The sequence below is a fragment of the Diadema antillarum genome, unplaced genomic scaffold (genome assembly GCF_040938485.1).
Source record: "Diadema antillarum isolate AM-2024a unplaced genomic scaffold, OU_Dant_1.0 seq00001674_RagTag, whole genome shotgun sequence".
In the NCBI taxonomy this organism is placed as follows: Eukaryota; Metazoa; Echinodermata; class Echinoidea; order Diadematoida; family Diadematidae; genus Diadema; species Diadema antillarum.
In genome coordinates, this window is record NW_027272370.1 from 116,628 (window position 1) to 142,693 (window position 26,066).

Consider the following 26,066-nt stretch of genomic DNA (forward strand, 5'->3'; position numbering starts at 1 on the left):
CGTTCTTCTTTTCTCCTTCTCCTCTTCCTCTCCTTCTTTTCATCTTCTCCTTCTCCTCTTCCTCCTCTCCTCCTCTTCATCTTCTCCTCCTCCTTCTTTCTCCTTCCTCCTTCTACTCTTCCTCCTTCTTTCTCCTTCCTCCTTCTTCTCTTCCTCTCCTCCTTCTCCTCATCCTCTTTCCTTCCTTCTCCTCTTTCTCCTCTCCTCTTTCTCTCTCCTTCCTTTTCTTCTCCCTCTCTCATTCCTCCTACTCCTCTTCTTCTCCTCTTCATCTTCTCCTTCTCATGCTCATCCTCTTTTTTCATTCTCCTCTTCCTCCTCTCCTCTTCCTTATTCTTGTTCTTCTCCTTCTCCTCTTCCTCTCCTCCTCTTCCTCATGTCCTTCTCTTCCTTCTCCTTCTCATCCACTCCTCCTAATCTCCACCACAGTGCTCAGGAGACGCAGCTCATGGACTCCACGGTGGTCAGTGTCAGCCACACGGGCATAGTCACATGGAGTGGCCTCGTCATTGTGAAGACCTTCTGTAAAATTGACTTCTTCTTCTTCCCTTACGATGAGCAAAAATGCAACCTGACGTTTCGGCCCTGGACCCAGAAGCACAACCACGTCAAGTTGGTGAATGGAGAACCACCCGAGGTTGGCGTACAGAGTCTCTTCAGTACTCTTCATTCGTTTATAATCTACCGTTCATATACATATATGCTTATATTATTCTAAATAACGTTTGTTCATACACGTATATTGTTTTTATCATAATATATATATATATATATATATATATATATATATATATAGTATTATCATTATCATTTATTCGATATTTGTAAGACAATCATACACAAGTAGGAATGATCAAACAACAGATAAACAAACAAAACAAGGGTAATACAAGGGTACAGGATGTCAGACATTCCCTGACGCGCTTCCCTACAATATGTTTTCTTTATTCACTTTTCTATTCATCCATTTGTTCATAATTTCATACACATCCCTGCATAAAAGATTTATAGTCTCACAGCGTGTTTGTTCATATCAATTGACTTAGTTCTTGCTCAAATAAAACAATCGATACTCATCGTTCTTAATTACATTTTCATGCATACTCGCTTAAATTATTCAGTTGATTTCCATAGAGAAACAAAACCTACAGATATCAATGTGATGATGAATCCTGAAGACAAAATAACATGTGTTTGATAACAATAGCAATCATACCTCTGAATTTTAGACCCGGTATCGCGTTAATGTTCACTGAAAAGAAAAGAAGGATATCTATGCAATTTACTCAGCAGTATCATAAGTTTCACCGGAAAAGAAGAATCTTTATGCAATTATCTCAGAGTGTAGATTGTACAATAGAATTCAGTATTGACAAGTAACCAAATTATTACTGCTTTCCTTACTTGTATACCTTTCCTATTTGTAGTAACAATGCCAGCAAAATTATAGCATAATCATGATAATCAAGTAGTCAGCTTGCCGTGAGAAGCATCCAAATAAGTGTTCGACTTCACACTGATTTATTACATTGTCGATTAAGTATTACTATTGACTAACACTACTGCTACTAAAATATGGTAATAATGAATAGAGTAATACTGATGATAACAGTCATAGTAGCAACGCTGAAACTAACAATTGTGCAAAATTTAAAAAAAAAAGGATCAGGTCTTAGCTTTCCAGCAAAGCCTTTTCACTTTTACCACAGTTGTATTAGACGTCCCCTGCCATGGTTATGACCGAAGCCATTGTCAGGAACATATCCGTATAGCAGAATCTAGAGGGATGCTTAGGGCACGAATGGAGGCATTAGATGGAATTCAAACCCCGAGACCTTCTGTTTAAGATCCACACTTCTTTTACACAATAATTATTACTTTGCGTCTTCTAAATATGCACAATGGTTCAAGCTGTTCCATTGCTTAATTGTATATAATCATGCCAGTGACATATACGAGGGATATTTATTGATATAACACTAGACAAACTGGTGACCTATATTTGCCTCTTCTCAGATATGTTACATCACGAAGATCTGTTAAATACCAAGGAGTACATGTTTGGAATTCTGTGCCTGATGAAATGAAGTTATGTCCTTCCCTTGCCTCTTTTAAACGTAGATATAAAAGATATTTGTCGAATAGCTATAATTGAAGTCTTTGCAGAAATTTAATGAAACGTTCATGTGATGTCTGCAATGTGTATTTTCTTAAACATATTTTTCACTTATAGTTTGCCTGTTTCATTTGTCTATCTTTCCCTCTTGTTAAGCGTATCTTATAATTTACATAAAATCTCAAGTGGGAGGCCAGCCGTAGAAAGGCTAATGGCCTCTGCTGGCTCCTCCATTTTCTCTCTTAGAATTTTTTTTTTCAATCTTTTTTTTTTTCTCTTTCTCTCCAATGTGTTTTTTTCTTTCTTGTACATGTGTACTGTTACCTAATATAATGTTATTATTCTCACTTTGTTCTTGTTTTTTATGAGAATTGGAAATAAATGAAATGAAATGAATGAAATAAAACGATCTTGAATGAAAAAGTTGAAACAATCAAGAAAATGTTAAATCTCGTGTTGACGCCAGAGGTTCGGAGCCGGTGACAACGGGGAGTGGACGGTGAACAAGATCGAGTCTTCGCCCTGGATGGAGTCTCTGGACCACGGCAACTTCAGCAAGATCGACGTGGTGGTGCACCTCGAACGTCGCCCGCTGTTCTACATCCTGAATATGATCCTCCCCTGCGTTCTCATCTACGGTCTGACGCTGCTCAGCTTCTGCCTACCCGGAGAGTCGGGGGAGAAGGTAGGTGGGTTGATGGTTAGGATGCCTTAAACTAGGAACGCCCTTTTCTTCTGTGAGATGAGGGGGAGGGGGCATCCTTGCACACGCAGCTGTTTTATGGTGTAACTCAAGAAGATTCCAGAACAATCTTGATTTCAACAATGCGTACACCAAGTCCATATAGAAAACCCAAATCTTCTGAGATATGTTGCAAATTTATGAATCAGCCATAGATCTAACAACTAGCATTTTGTAATTCTTAAATATTGAAAGAATAATCGTAAATGAATAACAAAGAGCACACATGAAAAATTATTTACAGAATTCAAAGAATTATAAAACAACAAACAACGAGTAGTAAGAATTATGATTAAAACGAATACAACACTATACTGGACACTGGACATTGGCAGTGATCGTCCGTAGCTACCTGTCAATCACTTTCAACGTAGAAGGTCAAACAAGAAAACGAAGAACAGCAAGGGAGAGGAGGAGAAAGAGAGAAGCCAGACGGGAAACAAAGAGCAACATAGGAGAGAGAGAGAGAGAGAGAGAAAGGGGAGGGGGACTGGTCCTGGACGAGAAAGAAAGAACAACATAAAAGAATGGAGACGATACGAGAAACAAAGAACTACATAAGAAAATGGAGACGATACGAGAAACAAAGTACTACATAAGAGAAGGGAGACGATACGAGAAACAAAGAACAACATAAGAGAAGGGAGACGATACGAGAAACAAAGAACAACATAAGAGAATGGAGACGGTACGCGAAACAAAGAACAACATAAGAAAAGGGAGACGGTACGCGAAACAAAGAACAACATAAGAAAAGGGAGACGATACGAGAAACAAAGAACAACATAGGAGAAGGGAGACGATACGAGAAACAAAGAACAACATAAGAGAAGGGAGACGATACGAGAAACAAAGAACAACATAAGAGAAGGGAGACGATACGAGAAACAAAGAACAACTTAAGAGAATGGAGACGATACGAGAAACAAAGAACAACTTAAGAGAATGGAGACGATACGAGAAACAAAGAACAACATAAGAGAAGGGAGACGATACGAGAAACAAAGAACAACATAAGAGAAGGGAGACGATACGAGAAACAAAGAACAACATAAGAGAAGGGAGACGATACGAGAAACAAAGAACAACATAAGAGAAGGGAGACGATACGAGAAACAAAGAACAGCATAAGAGAATGGAGACGATACGAGAAACAAAGAACAACTTAAGAGAAGGGAGACGATACGAGAAACAAAGAACAACATAAAAGAATGGAGACGATACGAGAAACAAAGAACAACATAAGAGAAGGGAGACGATACGAGAAACAAAGAACAACATAAGAGAATGGAGGGAGACGATACGAGAAACAAAGAACAACATAAGAGAATGGAGACGATACGAGAAACAAAGGACAACATAAGAGAATGGAGGGAGACGGTACGAGAAACAAAGAACAACATAAGAGAAGGGAGACGATACGAGAAACAAAGAACAACATAAAAGAAGGGAGACGATACGAGAAACAAAGAACAACATATGATACTTGTACATTAGACGAGCTATTTAAGACAAAGAGAGGAAGAAGAAAGAAAGAAGTCGCTAAGCCGGCAGTTTTCCTGGTATAGATTACACAACAGAAACAAAACTGAACATCGGACACTATACTGAATGATGCACGTGTAAAAGGAACCATGTTATAAAACGTATGAAATCGTTACAATAAGGGTATTGTCACTGCCAGCAATCGAGAGAATATGATAATGTCTTTATCTTTACAGATTGCTTTGAACGTCACCATCCTCCTGTCCCTAACTGTTTTCATGCTGCTTTCAGCCGAGATGATGCCTCCATCTTCAGATAGCATCCCTGTCATTGGTAAGAGGATAAACCATGACAGCGATTGATTTCATTGATTGATTGATTGATTGATTACTTTGACTGATTGATTGATTAATTACCTCCGCCAAGGGAGGAGGTTATGTTTTCGTTACCGTTGGTTTGTTAGTTAGTTAGTTTGTCCGTGTGCAAAATAACTCAAAAAGTAGTTACCGGATTAGGATGAAACTTGCAGGAAAGGTTGAAAATGACACAAGTACCAAACGATTAACTTTTGGTAGTGATCCGAAAATTTTGGGGGAATTTATGAAGGATTTTGATATTTTTGCAGGTAGGGTCAATGATCTTGGGAGTTCAAGCTGCGCTTATTTTAGGTTTGCATGCGCGCACTAAAGTGCGTGCTCTAGTATAGAGTGCATATGAGTGCATTAGGCACGAATATCTCACGAGGCGCGAGATAAGCCACTGGTCTATTCAACAAGGCGCGTAGCGCCGCGTTGAATAGACCAGTGGCGAATCACGCGCCGAGTGCGATAAAATCATAAATTATTCGTTTTATACAACACCTTGTCCATAATCACAGTACTAAATCAGTGAACGGCAACTCGGGAAGGTCCAAAAATAAATATAACAATTAGGCCGAGAATTCTAAACCAAACACTCGCAATGATTCGACCACACAGTCACAGGAATCGCAAACTCTGCAGGGCCTATTACGTTATTACCTACCCATTCTAACCGTTACGGCGTTTACTGATCACACTATCGTTGGATCGAGAACGCTAATGTTAGGTCTAAGCCGATCTGAGATGTCGGTAGATCGTAGGTCTAGACTATGTCTATTTCCGACAATGATTTTGTATAAAACCACAGGAAAAAAAAAATCAAATAACGGCTTCTCATCTTGATTTTGAGATCACTGTGGTCCACGTAGCAGATCCGAGTCAAAAGTAAAAACACAGCCGTAGGCTCTACTTAAGGCCCGTATACCGAGTATGCAATACATATCACTCAGTACATGCAATTAACTAGCTGCAGCTGCGCGCACACGTTGCATGTACTCGATCGCTGCGCCTTTCCTGTGAATGAACCTGTGCAGCGCTGCAGCCAGCACGTACAGTGCATGTACTTTGCTTGTGAAGTCGAGCGGCCGTGCATTAGTAGGGAGCTTTAGATTTTGACGCGCGGACGTTTGAGCCGACGCTTGCGCTGGACGTTCTCCTCTAGCTCTCCCTGCGTCGTGTGGAAAAGTAGCTTTAGATTACGCTGAGACGCAACGTATAAAAACATAAAATCGCGCCCCCATATGATCAGTGCATGAAGAAGCTCTCTACGTCGCAAACTGTGCGGACGTGAAAATAGCCCAGTACGCGCGAGTACGCGTAGTGAAAAACGCAGGCGACGCAAGCTAAAAATAGATCGACTTTACGCGCGCTACTGCGCACGCTCAGAACATGTTTTTTTTTCCTTTGAACGTCCGCGCGTCTAAAATCTAAAGCTCCCTATTAGCCCCCCGCGAAGCCGTGCATTAGTACCTGCGAGCCGTGCAATAGGGGGCCTAATGCACAGCTGTCACTCTCAATGAGTTTGATAGGTAGTTTCTAATGAATGTCATGTGACATGTTCTTGGCCAATCACAATTCCACATCATTCTAAGGTGTTGTATGATTTCTGCTAGGGCGAGGCGCGCCGTGCAGCTGAGGGTTTATGACGTAACAAAGGCTTCTACATTGGGAAATCGGGTTACCTTCAGAACACTATCATATATTTATAAAATGGGTTCAAGAACGTAGCCAATAAGAAGCGCTGAAATGAGTCACGTGGGCTTAGATTACTTTAGTACCATTGCACTGCAGTACCAGTGCGCACTCAATCAGTTGTTACAAGTGCGTCGCGCGCTACTATACGCGCTGTCAATCCTGTAAACAACTTTAGTTCGGGCTGCCGGCCGGCCTTTCTTGTGTGCATAACATATTATGTGGCGCACGTATACAGTACTCTTATATACGTACAGTACTTACATGTGCGGGATTTCCGAGTGCGACGTGCTTGACTCGACTCTCTCGAGCGAGTGCTACATGTAGCTGACTGGTATTGACCCACAAAGGTACGTGAAAAATGCTGTTAGTTTTCGACCCATTTTATAAAACAAATGATGCACAGGATTATTTCGTGGCGTTAGTGGAGATGCAGCTCACTCGAGGGTATTTACAATTGTGAAACATGCACGAGGCGAAACGCCTCCACTAACGCACTCTATCCTGTGCATCATTTGTATAATAGTGCATGAGGCTGAATGCACTATAACAATATAAGCACCGACAAATTCTGAATTTGCCCCGAAGGCCAGTTATATTCAATGAGGCCGCAGGCCGAATTGAATATAATTGCCTGAGGGCAAATTCAGAATTTGGAGGTGCTTGGTACTTGTTATAGTGCAATAAGATGTCATGCACTATGTGCTATATAAAATAGCATACATAACCAGGCAAGATAAATTGAAAAAAAAATACAAAAGCCTATGTTAGATCATTTGACTCTACACGTGTCTAGACAAGCAATAATACCAGTTTCTTTGAACCTGTGTAGACAAAATCCTGAAGATCCAAATTCAACTATAGAGTCTGTGTACGTGGTTATATCTAACGTTTTCTAGCTAGGCCCTACGATAGGTTAGGTCTAGGGACCGATGGCCTAACGTTATACTAGATCTACGTCACTTACGAGCGACCCTACATAGCTACAATACTATATGTCTACCATGGATCTAACACTTACAGTAACACGTTAGACGCCCTACTTACTGCACTGTGGGTCCAGGACCAGGACTAGATGATGTTTTGTAGGATTAGGGATCTACTGGATTTAAACACAAGGCTCGTGCCAGGCACCATTGAAGTCACCATTGCTGCACATGTGGATTCCGAGAGTGTGTTGTGAATGTCGTAGTAAAAGTTCATAGCGTAGCGTAATCAAATCTTGAGCGCTTAGCGTCTACCGTACACACGCTGCTCATTTCCACGGCGCGCTTCCGCGTTATTTACGGAGAAAGCGGCACATTGAATCTTGGGTTGACTTGCTCAATATCCGTCGGAATGATTCCTTTTTTTTTTCAGAACAGTAGGAGTCCAAAATTCGTAGGGCGTATTTGATGGCATCCTTTGTGTCCTTATTGTCTAAGATACTGTTTATATAGATCAGTCTCTGTAAAAGTAGCGAACCTGTTCATATCAGCTTCCATGTTTAAATCTACCGCTGAAAGTCTAGTCCCACACAGATAAGTTGCTGGCATAGCGTATAGCCAGCGAGAATTGAGAATAACGATAATATCGAGCAAAGCATATCGCGGTTGAGGCGCAATCGCGTCGATAAGGTGCGGGATTCAAGTACTCGATGAAAATGAGGGAGCAAAAACCGATATCAAATCGATAGTGGGTTATCGTTTGCAATCGTTATATCTTGCGTGCACTATAACTTTTGTCATGCACTGCCGGCCTGTATCATAAGTAAGTACATTGTAAATGCTATTTTATATAAACACTTTCAGCATGCTATATACAGTATAAGTACGTAGGCCTATGGGTGGAAATCACTGATAAGAACAAGATCAGTGATGGAAATAAGCTGCATGCCTGGCGGAGGTCTGCGCTCTCAGAGTGCTTTTCTAGTTGATTAATTTAATTGATTGAATGATTGATTGATTAGTTGGTTGGTTTGTTGTTTGATTGATTGATTGATTGGTTGGTTGGTTTGTTGTTTGATTGATTGATTGATTGATTGGTTGGTTGGTGAGTTGATTGATTTTATTTCTGTATTTTTGAAGTACAATTGAAGAAAGTCGTTGAGTAATATTGTTTGAATCAGTTGAAATGAAACAGGTAAGTGATCAACTAAAATGTATGATATTATTCCAATTTCATTGGTATTCAGTATTTTTATGATATGTACAAACTTTTACCATGAAGCAGACTTTTACAGAAGATTGTGTGCACATGTCGTTTTTTAATTGAAATTGATTAAGAATTACTTAAGAACTATAACTACATGCCATTCAAAAGACAACAATTGAAATAGTGGACCTTCTGAGGAGAAGAAGCGACGGAACATGGTGAAAAAAAACTCTAAATTCTGTAATAGCTTGTTATTTTCTTCTTCTTTACTGATGAAATCATTTGACAATCTTGTATCTAAGCGCAGCGACCGAACATTAACGTTTGGGTGTAATGTATGGAAATTTTTGAATTAAAATAGTAAGACGACACATTAGTTATTTTTTGTTGTTGCAAAAGAGAGAAAGACAGATGTAATCATATGCGTATAAATCAAAGCGGACCCTGCTCACCACTTGAACCCCCCTCCCCCCACCTAACTCTAACCGCTCCAAAGTTACGGGCCAAAACTAAATCATACCAAGTCAAACCAAGCAAACCTAATTAAATCAAACGAAACTACCAAAAAGTATATCTAACGAATTTAAATGTTTATGTAAAAAGTAACTGAACTCATGAAAAGTCTACTTATTGAAGGAAACATTTAAATGATTATTTTTGTGCCAGTGATGCAACGTAAAAATATCACTTTTACAGGTAAAAGTGGAATGGAAAAATATGTTTCAGATAAATATTTACCATTAAGATGCTTAAACATATAAAAAGTGCTCTACCAACTCGTTTTCACATTGCTCTCTTCATTTTTAAAAGGATTTTTTTTGCATATATTCATACTTCTTAATTTCCATTACCATATCAATTTGGTGCCAGTTAAGAGTTGTATTGCCCGTTCAGTCGGAAATCATTTGATTCCTTTTTCCGTCTGTTCCTTCTTCTTAGAATTCTTAATAAATCATGCTCCTTTCTTTCTTTTTTCTTTCTTTCTTTTCATTTTTCTTTTTTGTTAGAATGTTGTCTATAGATCTGAGGCCCACATTAATCTACCCATAAGACAGTTCTTTCAAATGTTGTTCGTGCCCTCCTTGCGTTTGTTTCACACTGGCAAAACTGTAAATCTTCTATCACGAGCTTATGGCATACAATCAATAATGAACGGCAATACGTGTATTTGACACTTGAGAAGAGGTAAATTGCCCATCAAGCATATACGTCAGACACTTGAGACGTGTCCCACCGAAATAAAATGCGTCTCGTGATGGACGGAAATATCATCCATCCATCAACTCTAATGGTCACAATTCAAATATATCATGGTGAAGCGTGAAGATTTGATAAAAGGGATTTCCGCCTTTGGAGCTTGAACAAATTTGTGCCCATTTCGTTTCTCACTTCCGTTTTTACACCCCTCCCGTTCTCTGTCCCCTCTCATGCCAGCATCCCCCACACACTTTAATTATTTTTCTCTGCATATGGGTTATAATGTTTTATATAACTTTTATAACTTCCTCAAATTTTCACGCGACGTCAAGATTTTGAATCAGATGAACATTTTTTGACAACACAAACTAATCACAAATCTCTTGATAAGAATGGCAGGATAAGAGACTCTCCTTGTTACTGATACTTTGCACTCTCCATGTTTCTTCGAGGTTAACATTTTCTTCGCTCATTTTAGACGTGGGATGTACAGTCTTGTTGATATCTAGGGACGGTAGCAGTAATTTCCAACTCTTCTGATTTCAAATGATAACCTTAGTAATTTATTTAGGATTCTGTGCCAACCTCCCGACACAATACTATGTTTTCTATACTAAACCGATGTGCACATATCCCTAACGAAAAGGAGACATAACGTACCCCTCGTCAATAATACCGAACAGAATCCAAAGCAAGCAACTTATGAAGTGATATACTTTTAGCGCAATTATGAATTAATCTGGAAACACCGCTTTTTAAAGATATTCTAAGTGCAGCCTTGCATTTAGAGCTCTCGTTTTAGTGTATTCAGTCCGTTTGCTGTGCTCAATTCATACAATCATGTATCAGCTTTTTAGTGTAAGCAATCCAAACGAGAAAATATGAATTATTATGTTGAATTACTAAAGATAATAGAATCAGTGAATGTGTGTAATCGAGATCTAATGTCATTGTTGCTGCACACAATCAGCGTGTTAGATTGTAGTGCTCTAAATGACCAAAAAAAAAAGGTTTGATGAGGAAATTACAAATAGAAATGAAATACATCTTCATCTATAGTTACAACAAAACTTCCGATATAAATCTAATCGTTAAGAAACGTAGTTATTAAGTACCATCTTTGGAAATAATCTTGAAACCACATAGCATTCATGTAGAAACTTACAAATCGAATCTATCTATTTTGTCTCTATAAATGTTGGGTCGTTGGCAGGCAGCATAAGCTTCGCATCATGAGTGTAAACTCATTTGGCTTAGACATAAGGGACTTCTTCGCAACCAAAACTTTGTCCAAAGAGGTTTCCGTTTTGACATTGGCCATGCTGATTTCCCCCTCTCATTACGAAAGCTTTTTTCTCTCCATGTTTTGCTTTTGATATTGTATGGTCTCAGTTAATGTATAAAAAGGTTCTCGAATACTCCCAGAGAGATAGTGTATGTCGTTGAGCAGATATGGAGCACACTCTCAGGCTATTTAGCAGTCGTACCATCTGTATGATGCATTCGGCCGAAATGGTAGGTCTCTTTTCTTTTATTACGCCTTTTGCTATGTTGTTGTAATGCGTAGAACCCCAATAACTAAACTAAATCATTCGAGTGAGTTATGAAAGGTCCAGTTATTTAGTTATCAGTATTTGCTTTTGCATACATAAAATATTCTCCTCATTTTGCTCAATATATACAAACAATATAAAAAACAAACATGTTAATGTGACATTCGACCTGGTTTGTCTCTTTAACATTGTTATTGTTTCCTAGAAAGCGCCTTATTTGAAAAAGAAAATCGTCAAATGACCGATTAATACCAATCCGAGAAGTCCCCAAACAAGCACATAGGGCCTACTGACATTAATTGAGTACATTGATGCAACCTTTCCTACAAAGGGTTGATACAGTGCCCTGGAAGTGTTTTCTCCTTTTTAACAATGGAGATGATCATAGTTGCCTGTTACTAAAAGAGTTTACCCGTAAGACTACATAATAATGGTGTTAGGGGTTTATTATAGAGCAGGGAGAGTTGACTGACGTCGTACAAAAGGCATGAGTGTCAAAAGCGCAAGATGGGTGCGACGTGTTACTGTATATTGGGAATGTCGTAAGTAATATGCACATGCTTCTTAACACTGCGTTGAGACATCAATAGATATCTGTAGGCTCCCAAGATTTCCGGTCAAATTCATTATACGATCAACTTCTGGCAACCTTCTGATTCTCCGTGTGATGGTCATCCTATTCTTTCATTACCATCGACATCACATTATTTGCTGTTACCATTCTAACAACGTTGAATATTTTTCTATATAGAAATTGACTGCGGACCGTTTTTCTTTGCCATTGGCGATCTATACAATGAATATGCGTATCCCTGGTTTGGCATTTATAATTTATCATGTGATCATTTCCATTTCGGACTGATTCAGTTGATAACTCACATAATATCAACACATTTATATAAACAAATCGAGTTTTATAAAGACTGTCTTTATGAACCATTATTACATTAGGGCTTTGAATACATCACAGAACGCTTATTGCAATCCCTTAAGAAAAACAACTAGCAAATGATCAAATCAAACTGCTGGATCTTGTAATTCAAGTATCATAACAAAAAAAATGTTCTTTAATTATTCTCTATCATACGTTTCCTTAAAGCTTGATTCTCCTTGCTTAAAAAAGAGAAAGAATGTGTGCTTTTAGAATATGCTCGTACTTTGCATCAGATTTTTTCTTCTTCTTTTTTCTTTTCGTATTTGCAGAGGTTGGTAGTCCTAGCTTCATCGTATACAACAACGCATGGTTCATTCAATGTTATGCCATTCCCATCAACACAACATATTTACATACACATATAGTGCAAATCAGTACAATGATATTGTAACAAAGAAAAATACTTTGAACTGACAATAAATACGTTGACCTTTCTGATTATACCAAATTATGATCAAATTGTTGGAAATAGATGAAACTGCCGGAAAGGCAAAGCTTGTATTTTGCAGTCTCCTCGTGGACAACAAATTACTAAACTAACTTAAAAAAAAAACTAAGGTAAATTGCCTTAAAAAAGAAGAGAAAAAGAAACACGTACACACACACACACACACATACACTCACACACACACACACACACACACACACGCACAATGTTATTAATAAGACCATTACTGCAACACAAATATCTACTGTATGCCTACCAATACTATTCCTATTTCATGTTCAATTTTGATGAAATTAAAAGGTTGAATTACTTATTATGTAGTGGCACGAACGAAGAATATATTTAATGATTGGCACGAGGACTAAGTATACATTTTTAGAAATATCTGTTCTCTAAAACCGGTCCATGCCTTTAAGTACCATTCTCTTGATTTTATGATTTCATAGATAAAAAATGATTTATATCTTTATGGATTCTTCGTACCCTATCAGATGTGAGGAGGTTTTTTCTGCTAGTTTCACATGGTTGTTTGATTTAGAACATAACAAGTGAGAAATGTTCTTCCCGTTTCAATTTTCATTAAATTTGTCAGGTAATTTTGCTCTAGGCACGTCTGCCTTTTTTACTTGTCAAAATAATGATCAACTTCTTTTTTAGACTTTCTGAAGAAGAGTACAAACGAGAACGTGTTTCTGGGAGAAAAAAAAAACACAGCAGGAAATTGTAGTATTTCAAAATCTCTTGGGATGTCAGTATTTTAGATATTGTGATTCAACTGCGACTCTTTTGATGCCTGGAATAATATCAGTATTCATGTTAGATGTCAACCAAATCAGCTTGCATTGTTTTCAGTTTTTCAGCTGTAGGATATGCGGTTTCAATTGGGTATCGTATTAAATGGTAACTTACCCATATCACACACACACACACACACATATATATATATATATATATATATATATATATATGAATTAATGTGAATATTAACACACGCACACACACACAAACATATACAAATGCATTTTAGATATTGATACAGATAGATATATGTACATATAGATACGTTGACAAAGGAGTGCGTAATACTGACGGATGAGTTAATGTGGTACAACAATGCAGTTCTCTTCAAAATAATCAAAATTATTACATTCGTCTGAGGAATATCAATACTTGTATTTACAATATTATGTAAGCGTATGTACGGGAATGTATTGCATGAGGGCTCTCATGTCTAAGGGTAGTAGTAAAATACATGCAATCACTTTTGTGGGCCCTAGCCCATGTGGTGCATCATTAACCATTTCATAAATTATGACTTATCACGTGCTAACTGTGTCATTTCTTTGTGAATGTATCATATCTCAATGTGATTGTGATGTTTAGTCTGGCTGAATTAATGAATAATAATAATAGTAATAATAATAGTAATAATAATGAAAATAATGATAATAATGATAATAATACAGATAATGATAATAATGATAATAATAATAATAATGAATTGAATATCAATAATAACAATAATATAATGATATTCATCATCATCAGAATCATAATCATTATCAAACAGTTCGTGTCAGCCAGCGCGAAACAAACACACTTTAACGGTCAAGTGAATGTCAAGATACTTTGTAGACTAGACTTCACTTAAAACTTACAAATGATATAGGAAACAGCAAAACCAGACTGACTGACTTGCTGTCTCAACATAAATACACGGTACTGTATTTGAATTGTAACAACGATAGCACATATAACTAGATTTCGACCCTTGTTGTTCCCTCAAGCATGTTGATTCAACAGAACTACTCTGTAATTTGCTTCCAAGGGATTTAAGTAGGTATATATATAGGGAGATTAAATGCCTTGCCTTAATTGCCCGCGTAAACGGCAGCAAACTCAAATATTTATTTCTCGCCGTCTGATGACCTATGTTTATTCAGTGCAGGCCTCTCTTTACTAAGAGATCTTGGACGCGTGCGGCTAAGTCTAAACGCATTTATGTTATGGGGTTCTGTTCCAAGAGGCAGATGAGCAAGATGTCTTTAATTCTGCACAACTTGGAAGATTATTTGAAAGCTTAGATCTTCATTGATTTATCATTCTTTTTATTTTATAATCCTGATTGAATTTTAGTTAAACTGACGACGATTTGCCCGAGGAAACAGTTTTTATCAATTTAAGACAATTTCATCGAAATCAAGCAATTCATGAAACTTGTCATGATGTTGTCATGATGTCATGATGATAATGTGTTCATTCTGAGGGATGATCGAATTTTATGTTCCTGGTAAACATTGTCAATGACTCCTAATGAACTCGGAGAGAGAGAGAGGGGGGGGGGGGGACGGACTTTGGGGAAGCATTTGCATTTGCATATTTAGTTATTGTTGTATCAAGTGTGTGTTCCGCGTCAACGTATCATCACACACGGCTCATTCCTTCATTCAATCTCAAAAAGACAGAAACGAAATATTTCTAATCACTACATTATCATAAGTAAGGTCATCATTGGGCAGACAGCCCTAAATTTGACACTTCTTTTTCAAGAGAAGTATTTAATGACTATTTTGTAAATGCTCCCACTTATGTCAAGATGAAAGTAGCGTTTTTGCAAATGTTAATACAGATGTGAGGTGACCCTATTTTGAAGGTCTTCTTGGCATTTCCGGAAATGTAGTTAACTTTAAAGTCGTTCAAGTATCTCGTAAGAGGGTTGCATAGTGAAAACAACAAACAAAAAGATATCACATTTGCTTTCAAGGCAATCGAGTAGAAATTGGAAACAAGAGATCTCGCAGTTATGTTTAGTATAGCAAACATCACTTAACGTTAAATGCACGTATTGTCAAATATAAATATTCACTCACTTGTTTTATTTCCCGAAATATTGCTTACATAAATTCCTAGGCTTATAAGGTTATCCAAAATGTGGACTACAGTCAAAATAAGAGAGAGAGAGAGAGAGAGAGAGAGAGAGATTAAAAAGCTTTAAATCATTCTTCCACATTAACTTCCTACGAGTGCTCACTTGAGTTTTGTTTGCTATTGTTTTCTGTCACTCATATAATTTTAGTCTTTCGTTTGTCTAACAAGTAAATATTACAAAATAAACTGAGTGAATTGGACTTGGTATTTAGTGCGATATCACATAGAAAGTGAATAACATTTTGAAGACCTCACGTATGGACTCATGTGTAGGCATGTATTAATTCTCCTTACATTGGAAGAGTCATGGAGTCCTCTTTTTTAAAACATTTATATTTCTAATAGGCCAGTTCTACACCGCAACCATCGTGCTCGTGTCGATTTCAGTCGTGGTGGCTGTCATATCGCTTAACTTCTTTCATCGCCCGCCGGGCTCTCCCCGTGCGCCGTCCTGGTTGCGGAACCTCTTCCTCAAAAACCTGACTCCTGTTCTCTTTCCACTGCATAGACTGTGTGGTGAGTATATGATCAGAGTTACGTCAGTTTGTCAGATTAGCAGTATAGAATGACCTTTTTTTGGTCTTGTTTGCTTGTCTATTTGTTTATGTGTTCTTTACAGGAAAGCACGTATTCGTCATGCTGTCTGTGTCGAGTTGAAATTAAAAAAAAAAAACAAAGAACGATTTAATCTGTTTGTTTTTGTATGTACTGTTGCACGCCTATCGGGAAAAGTACATACCATGCCATATTCAAGTCAGTTTGAATAAGTAATTGCGACGAACATCACCATTATACACCAGAATATAAAAAAGTCACGTTTTAGGGTTGATATGTTGGTTTCGTCAACCCCTTTCTCCCAAGAAGTGGTCATTATCGCATTAATACATTGTACAACTTGTTCTTGATGCAAGGGACGGCTTAGATGAAGATAACATTGCAGCTTACATCAATGTTTCCTGAAAAAAAAAGTACAACAGAGGTTCGTAACTGGCTTACTTTACTATTTTCTTCAATTCCAATTCATATAAATTAATAAAAAGACATATAAAGATATAAAGACATATGCAGACATTACAAAAATGCAGATGTGAACATGTATCAATTAAGACTTAAGAAATAATTATACCAAATTATAGACATAAAACAGTAAAAACAAACTGAAGGAACAAAGCAAAATTATCAATAAAAAGAATTGGCGAAAGAGACAAGCCAACAATATAGGTATGTAAAGAGCATTAGCTCATTATCTAAGTTAAATTTCAAATTATTTCTGATAAAAAAGAAAAAAAAACCGTAAATACAAGTAAGGAAAAAAAAAACTTATTATTCATGAAACAAAAGCTAAACAAATTTATCAGTACCTACTAATCAACATCCTTTGGGATTCTCTTAAAAAGTATCAAATCGCTTTTCAAAGTTACTAAAATCTCCGATACTACAAAAGTAGGGAACAGTGATATGTAAGGAATACTTAGATTTATCAGCTGCATAAACTCCATTGATGGAATTTGATGAGCTTTTACTCGCCGTTTCTAAAGCTACTTTGGAGGTGTGACACTGCATTTTAAGTTCTCTTTGAGAGATTTAGACACTGAAAACATTAGAGACAAGATAATAAATGGCTCCTCACTTCCCCGACCGAAAGAACCAACACATCAAACAGCCCGATTAAGTTATTTTATACGAAATCGCGTTTTGGGGGGCATACTTATTCAAACGGGAAGTACAGCGTCGTTTAATTGTAGCACCATTAATTTCTCTCGCATCGGAACGAATTCTCTGGTTCTTTGGCTACGCAACAGCGATATACCTGAGTGCTTTTACACTTAAAATTGTCTTTTCTTTTTGGTTTTTAGTTATTTGGTCAATATCCTTCTCCACTTTAGGGCAGTGGGGCTTTATTCCTCGCAAGTTTCGGAAAATTAAGATTGGTGTTGACGAGCAATCATTGGAATTGTTTATAAACGCAAAAGTTTCATCGAATGTGGCAGGATTAGACATCTACACCTTTCTGAATAATCTAAGGAAGAGGGTTTGGTAACAAAACTAAAAAGACAAACTACATAGATGGGCTTTTTGATTGAAACTACCTTACAGTGCTCCTTTTCATGTCTTGTGCTGTATCAAAGTGCGTTTATGATGCGTAGTGCCGCGCTTTACCACCGTGATGTTTATATAGATTATGCGTCGCAATGCTCTTTGAATATGTTATAAGGTGTATCCCGAAATATGTCACACACACACACACACACAAAAAATGTCATGCATCTGCTCTCCGCCAAACTTCAAGCTTTATCTCTGTTTGAATGCAACGAACTATCATTCAACTATTCAACTATTATTGTTCTCACCCTTAAAAACATTTTTTTTTTCTCGGAGTTTTGCAAGAGATCATGACCGAACATTTACACATATCGCATATTTCAGCGTCATTGAAGGATACGTTCTGTCTATTGTGAGACTGATAATCTTATAGCAGTTAAAGTATAACCGGTAATTTGGCAACGAAGCTGGCGAGACTTAGCATGCCGCTTCCCCTTCCGCATGTTGCTTTTGAGCGATTCGGGTGTCAAAGCGTTGAGTTCTCAAACCGGGTTTGGTAATAGGGAGTTTCAACTTAAGCCATTGAATCTTGCCAAACCCAGCAAATCCGTTGAAACTTGCGACATAATGCAGAGGCGGAAGGTGTTTTACCGTGGAGATTATGATTGTTTTATTCTTCTCCTTTTCACTGTTTAGCAAAGATATGTGAAAAATATACGAAAAATGTGTAATTATGTGTAAGACTAAGATGAATTGCAATGGAAATAGAAAGACTGACGGAGAGAACAGAATGAAGTCCCACGTATTTCAAATTGTAGTGCATACAACTACTTCATTCGCAAGGCAGTTCACAATTCCGTCACCAGAGAGTTTTACAATCATAAGTATGAGCTGAAGGCTGCATGCTTCTGTGTGATTTATTATTTTTTCATCCATGTATTCGCTCGTATGAAATGTCGCAAACATTCACATTTATGTATTCGTGTGAAGCGAGGATACTTCTACAAGAATGAACTGTGTGTGACAATGAATACAAAGTAAATGTGCCAGACGTGTACCATACAGTTTAAGAGAGAGTGTTAGGTATGATAAAGCATACGCTCTCGTGGGTATTGAAGTGACTGCGCTGTCGTGGAAAAATGTGTAAGAATCTAAAATTTACCAAAAAAAAAAAAAAAAAAAAAAAGGATCGCGAGTTGAGGGGGGGGGGGGACTGGAGAGAGAGAGGGAAGGTTTAAGTGAAAGTGCCCCTCGAATGGAGATTTAGACATGTATGCCTACAACGCTGATTCATGGGTAAACAGTTTCACTAATGTCTACGGGGACTGATCACGGCCTCTATTTCCAGTATGGCAGCAATGTCAGACGAGTTTATGTCATTTAAAATGCTATTTAAAGGCAAGGCTGTAGCCACTCTGTAAGCATGCATGCTCATTCTTAAATATTCCCACTGACTCTTTAAAGTTAGAACATTGGTATCACATGTGTAAAACTTAACTATCTACGTGTTTGGGAATGGGATCTTCAAAGATTTCCTACATTTCGCATAATTGGCAATCCTTCTGTGTGGAAAGTAAGATGTACCCAATGTAATTATATTACAGTTCATATATGATAAATATAGCGAAAATTGTTGAAATTATTTAAAAAAATAACCCTATTACTGTGCAATACCACATTTGTATATGCAGTGTTAATGAAATTATAGAAAATTGATGCATACGGAGAATAGATCAAATCAAATTGAATTTAAATCAAATCAAATAAAGAGTGGCCTTCAGCAGGGACACTGACACGGAGTGTTGATATCATGACACGGCTGAAATTTCAATACATCATCTTGCGAGTCCCGTATTGAAGGGTTTTTGTCACAAAACTCTAAGCGCACATTCGTATAATGCAAAATGCATATCCGGGCAATTACCCCCCCCCCCCCAAGGACAATTACCCCCGGCTATACTGGTTAATGGTAAGGTTAGAGTAAAGATTAGGGTTAGGGTTAGGATTAGGGTTAGGAGTATGGGTTAGGGTTACGATTAGGTTCAGGATTAGAATTACGATTAGGGCCACGAGGAGGGTCCGGGGTAGGCTACTTGCCCAGGGGGTAATTGCCCTAGACCCTGTAAAATGATCAGACTCCACAACGGTTTAATCCTTAACTGCGCGGATCATGATACCCTACGCTGGATAAGTATGTTCTCATTCGAAATCATGCCCATACAAGCCATATATCTTTCTAAATGTCCAAGAGGTTTTGTAGTAGCAGAAAAGTTAACATGATAGAAAACTTCTTCAGAGATACTTCACCCTCTTTGGAAACAAAAAACAAAACAAAACAAAAACGGAAACAGATTTCTATGGAAATATGCTGCGGGACCAAAAGGCCTCTTTCTTAATTTATTTTTCTTCTTGGTCTTCATAAAAGACTATTAGCATCTGGCAGAAAGAAAACAATAATGTAATACTTAGGCTCTGATTGAGTACAAATTGCCTAGACGGCAATGTTACACCGAGCATTATTTTCTACTAAGAATGTATTTTAGATTCAAATTCAAATTCAAACTTTATTTTCACTTTTCGGTTATTTTGGATTCGGATATATTTTGGTTGTGTACCGACAAAAACCATCATCTGCAATCTGGGCCTTGTTGCACAAAAGTTGTGATCAAACATAGGTCAGAAAATCAATCGTTAATCCCTGAGTACTCAGTTGTGATTGGCTGATGCCTGACCTATGTTTGACCTTTTTATTCAACAAGGCCTTGAGATCATGAGATCATGCATAATACTTTACACACATTAAAAAGTACCCCCTTTTAAAAATGGCTTAACTTTTGAACGAATACGTTTTGAGCAAAATAATTTGGCAGGGGTACTTCTGCACTTATTGACTAATTGAACTTCTAAATGAAAATGAGATTGATCTGTTCAGCCATGCATGAGTGAGCACACATCAAAGAAAAATAAATAGCCACTTTTTAAAAGTAGCAAAAATTTGTTTCATTTTATTGGGGAAGGGGTTTGTTAATATTCTGTTTCTGTTAATTGCCGTTTTAACATCCAATGTTTCACTCCCTAATCCCATATGACTATTAAATCGTCTCATTTCTTGTTCCATACCCCCCCCCCCCCAAAAAAAAGACTTTCATTCTGAAATAGTCCTTTTTCAGTATGTGTCCATGATTAGTAGAACCTATGTATAGGCCCTATGTACATCACATTAAAGATGTGTATGTATCACTTTCTTTGTACAAAATTATTATTTATGTATAATGATAATAATGATACAATACATTTAATCAGGCGCTTAATACGGATGTTTCTAAGCGCACGTTATAATTATGTATAAATATAAATATATATATATATATATATATATATATATATATATGTTTGTGTGTATGTGTGTGTGCGTGTGTCAGGGGTGTGTGATGTGCTTAGCAGCACAAACTCTATGCAAACATATGTATATACACAAAAAATATACATATAAACTATAAATCATACATGATTATATGTGTGTGTGCGCGTGTTTGATAACTCATACTTCTTAAGACTCGTGCCTACGAGTGGTCAATGTGATTCCATCTTATCTTACGTGTTTTAAAATCCAGCAAATTGGTAACATACGTGATTTGACAACATTACTTTTTAGTGTAATTTACAGGCACGGTCAGGCAAAACATCAGGCAGGTAGGTAGAAAAGAGAGCAGAAATGAATTGTTGGAAAACGTACTGTCGTCAACAGTCATTTTATTGCGTCGTTTACGTGCCATCTTTCCCGTGATTACAGAACGAGAATTATAACTTGTTTTATGTAATTTCCTTGATTGTAATATTACATTTAAATAAGGCTTGTATTATATTTTGATGCACTCAGAAACCGTCATGTTATGATCCTATTTATTCAACTGATCAAGATTGCAAAGCAACATGATTTAGAAACGGCAATCTTCGTTGTTTGAAAAATGTCAATTCGGACAGGACAGAGTAAAACATGATAATCTTTCTTTTCTTTTTTCCCCAAACAATATGTGTGTATATTTGATTTATTACGTAGCTGACCAATTGTCTCACATTTTAGATTAATCTCTTTTACCAAGTCAACATCACGACTCACTAAAAGTTGGTAAGGCTATACCAATCTACAGCCAAGACGACTAGACGTAGAAAAAGAATTATTGTCCAATTTCTTCACTAATTCATGCCTTATCTAAAGTCTTGGAAGAGATAATACTCATAATTGTTTTTAATGATAAGGCACAACTAGTCCTTTTCAGTTTTGGCTTACAAACTGACACTCAACTGATTACGCTCTCATTCAATAATGACATAGAAGTGTTAAATCTCTTTGTGAAAGAGGACATGCCATTGGTATTTTCATGGAAATACTTCAGGCATTATACATGTATTATGGATCACGACATTTCTTCATTTTATCTTGTTCGTCTCAGTTGGATTATAATTATGTTCCCTTTGCGTTGTCCTCCTTGGATTGATGCTGTTGAATGTACATGAGGTTCAAGTTTTTATTTGTGTGTATATGTGTGTGTTGTGCGTGTGTTTGTTTTGTTACTTTGAATACCATAGCCATTATTGATTACAGTCCTCAACATGTATACGTAATTATATCTATTTCATTTAAGTATTCTCTATTAAGTACTCTCTAGATTTTGCTGTTACGTTGTTGATGTGTTATAATGATTTCATTTGTACAAGCGGAGAAATATATATATATATATATATATATATATATATGGTTTATCCAAACAAACTTGTTTAGATAAGACACTAGTATGTTTAGTAAATTACGAAAAGCTTAAACATACATTTATCGATATTTCTTTGTCAGCCTTGTACAGCGTATTTGCTTTAATGAAAAAAAAAAGTTTGTCACTGCATATGATTTTCCCCTTCTCTTGTAAGGTATAGGGTCAAACCGCTCACGGAAGTAAATAGGAGGAAATTCTCATCACAACTCGAAAGAGAAACTCATCATTTAAAAACTAAACCAGACCATCAATTGTTCGTGGAGAAAGACGATGTTATTCCATATACGTCAATCATTGGATGCACTTTATTAATTAATGGCTTTCTTCCACGGACTGGTGAAAGAGGCAGCCGATCCTTGATACCTATTCATTTCTTTTTTTTTCTTTGTGTGTGTGTATGTCTGTGTGTATGTGTGTGTGCGTGTGTTGGAGGGGGTGGTGGGTGTGTCTTATAATAATTGGTTCTAATGGTGGACGTGAATATCAATCTCTATCCTGTTATTAATTATACATCGAAAGAGAAATTCTATTGGCGACCCATTTCTAGTTTCGAAAACTACCATTGGAGTGTTCAAGACAAAAGAGTCCTAGTGTTGGGCTGAAGGACACGTGGGGTTCTATAAGTCTTTACTTCATACAACTTCTTTGATAACGTGCAAACGTGCGGGAATTCACAAACTTTGACTTCCGCAAAGCAACTCGTGGAAATGTAATATGAACACAGCACAAAATCAACAGATAGATCTTGAATAGACTGTGATCAAAGTTAATTAAAGTCAGTATAGGTGAAACTTTATGAAAAAAATAACAATCACGAAAACTGACATTTTGTGTTGTATCACGACCGCACACATACATACAAACAACATACATACAGTATGTACTTATGAGTATTTTTTATGTAACATGGGATATGGATTGGAGTTGAAAATTTGTACTAAATATTAACTGTTTATGTGTACACAGTATATGTGTTGCATCTTACGAGCTCTCATTATAAATGTACTTTGGTTATTATTGCTATTTTGATACCGCCAGCTTAACGGTTATGATGTTAATATACGCGCACTGTGAGGTTTTCATCATCTGAAACAAAATTCGTGTAAATACGATGGTTTGTGAAAACATTTCAGCGAATATACATCAATTCATTCATTCGCCCACACGTCTATTTATTCACATACATTCATTATCAATATATGGGGATTGTTGCTTAAAAAAAGTTTAGATTCTTCTTAATCTTTCCCCAGTACCTGTTGTCTCATCAGCGAATTAATCGATGATTTAGAGAAAGAATTGCCAGAAGCTTACCTTACTGTCTTATCAAGACGTGAAAATGTAAAATCTTACAGCTTTTTTTTTTCGTTTGTTTCGCGGATCATATATAACTTTAACTGCGAATACAACAGCAATTGGGTAATCGGAGAGTGAAAAATGTATAATCATATGCGTGTGTGTGTGTTTGTGTGTGTATAAATGAATACTAGTAAATGAGGTAGACACTGTACAATCTCACATCTCCTCAAGAAATATTATATCTTACTTTGTGTAATATTATGTTTATAACATCGTAAACTTCTTTAACGACAGGAAGTGGTAAGATTTCGCTGTTGTCATCGACCCCAGTTCCTGGCCACAGAAAGGTTTTCATTTTTCATTCTTTCTTTTGTGTGTGTGTGTGTGTGTGTGTGTGTGTGTGGTCTGTGCTACTTGAGGCGGCCTAGCAGTAAGCCACCTACTTCGAAACTTTGTCGAAATTGCCAATCTAAACTTGATAACTTGATATCGCTCATTCCCTCCAGCTTTACAATAGATCTTCTTGTTGTTCTGCTTTTCCTCGGTGTCTTATTTGTCGTATGTATCTATACTAGGTACGGATGTATGCACGTATATACACGCAGTTTATGTAATGAATATAATATATATATATATATATATATATATATACATTATGATATATAATATATATACACACATGTACACGTATATATATTATACATATAAATATATATATATATATATATATATATATATATATATAAGGTAACGAATCAGTAGAAGAAGAACGCCGTAAAAAAAATAAAAATAAATAAATAAATAAATAAATCCTAGATCTTGAAGATCTTAAAAACGGAGCATAGCTCTCAAATACTGAAAGGCAAGGTCACACTCTTCATCAGTGCCCATGGTGTGACAAAAGATCTTAATCAAACCCGTTTCTGAAACAGACATGAAAACACGTCTGATCATGGGCAGACGGATTTTGAAACTCACCTTTCACACCATGGGCACTGATGAAGAGTGTGACCTTGCCTTTCAGTATTTGAGAGCTATGCTCCGTTTTTAAGATCTTCAAGATCTAGGATTTATTTATTTATTTATTTATTTATTTCTATTTTTATATTTTTTACGGCGTTCTTCTTCTACTGATTCGTTAACTTATTATCATCAAGATGCCGAGCAGACCAATTTTCTTATTACGTTTCTATATATATATATATATATATATATATATATATATATATATATATATACATGGGGGATCGACGCCAGGGCTTGTCCAATTGCCAGTGCATAAAATACTTAGGATAATTTCATTTTGGGCAGGTAAAAAAAACTTAAAAACAAGGGCAAGATGACAGCATTTTTAGATTCCACAAAGCGAATCAATATTGTGTAGGATTTGTTCATATGAAAGAGACAAAAGACAGTGATATCCAAAAACGTGAAGGTCGCAAGGTTGCTAACAATTCCAGGAAGCAACAAACACCCGAAGTATAGTTTTATGAAACGACCGTCTTGATGCTAGAGCCAGCCTGAGAGCAGCTAACTCGGCTGATAAAACACTTGGACTTGAGATCTAGATATCTAGATCTGCAAGCACATTCGAATGGTGTATATGATGTTATGTAAAATATAGTTTATGTATGCCCGTGAATCAGCTTTGATTGCCAACAAGAAGAACTAGGTTATCGGAGACAAAAAGCTGGTGAGAGGAAAAAGCTGAAATCGATTAACACGGTTGTTTGCTGTTAACACGAAGTAATGAAATTGAAATCACGTCAGTAAATTTCATCCGTCAATTTTTCGTCTGCCTGGTGATCACAGCGGGTGTGCATATTCGTCACTTTGATTTGATTTGATTTGATTTATTTCTGCTTAGTTCCCTTACATCAGATATGATTGTGTAAGTCATTTATGACAAACAGTATATCGACACATAGTTTTTAGTACAAAACAAAACAAATACAAACAGCTTAGGGAACTTAAACAGAAGGGTCTCCTTCCCCTCTGCCCCATTCCCTTCCTTGTAGCACTGGTGATTTTAGGTTTATTGCAGTCTTATACATAAGATTAATTAGTGTGATCTATTGAGAAAAATAAACACTTTATCTAGCTCTATCACCAAAATCATGGACATCAGAGCCAAGGATCCCTCGCCTTTGGCTGAAAGAAACAAATTAAAAGTGTTTTTTAAAAAATATTTGAAGACGTCCATCTCTTCCGTTCAACTTTGTTGCGAAAACATTTGAATTTATAATAAATTATAGTTCATGTTACTCCATATTCAAAATAAATACACAGTCATAATCTTTATACAAGCCTCGACATAACTGGTGGCCCGTTGGCTCGGGGCTACCAGAACTAGATTTCGGACCGCCAC

At 36.8% G+C, this 26,066-nt stretch overlaps 1 protein-coding gene across 1 annotated transcript in view; it reads left to right on the top strand.

Moving 5' to 3' along the window:
- LOC139711616 (neuronal acetylcholine receptor subunit beta-4-like) overlaps positions 1-26,066 on the top strand; it is a 60,575-nt gene that overhangs the window by 29,578 nt on the left and 4,931 nt on the right. The window contains exons 5-8 of the mRNA XM_071623473.1: positions 430-641; positions 2,593-2,801; positions 4,580-4,676; positions 15,933-16,103. Coding sequence (XP_071479574.1) covers positions 430-641; positions 2,593-2,801; positions 4,580-4,676; positions 15,933-16,103 — 689 coding nt within the window. The remainder of the gene's footprint in view (positions 1-429; positions 642-2,592; positions 2,802-4,579; positions 4,677-15,932; positions 16,104-26,066) is intronic.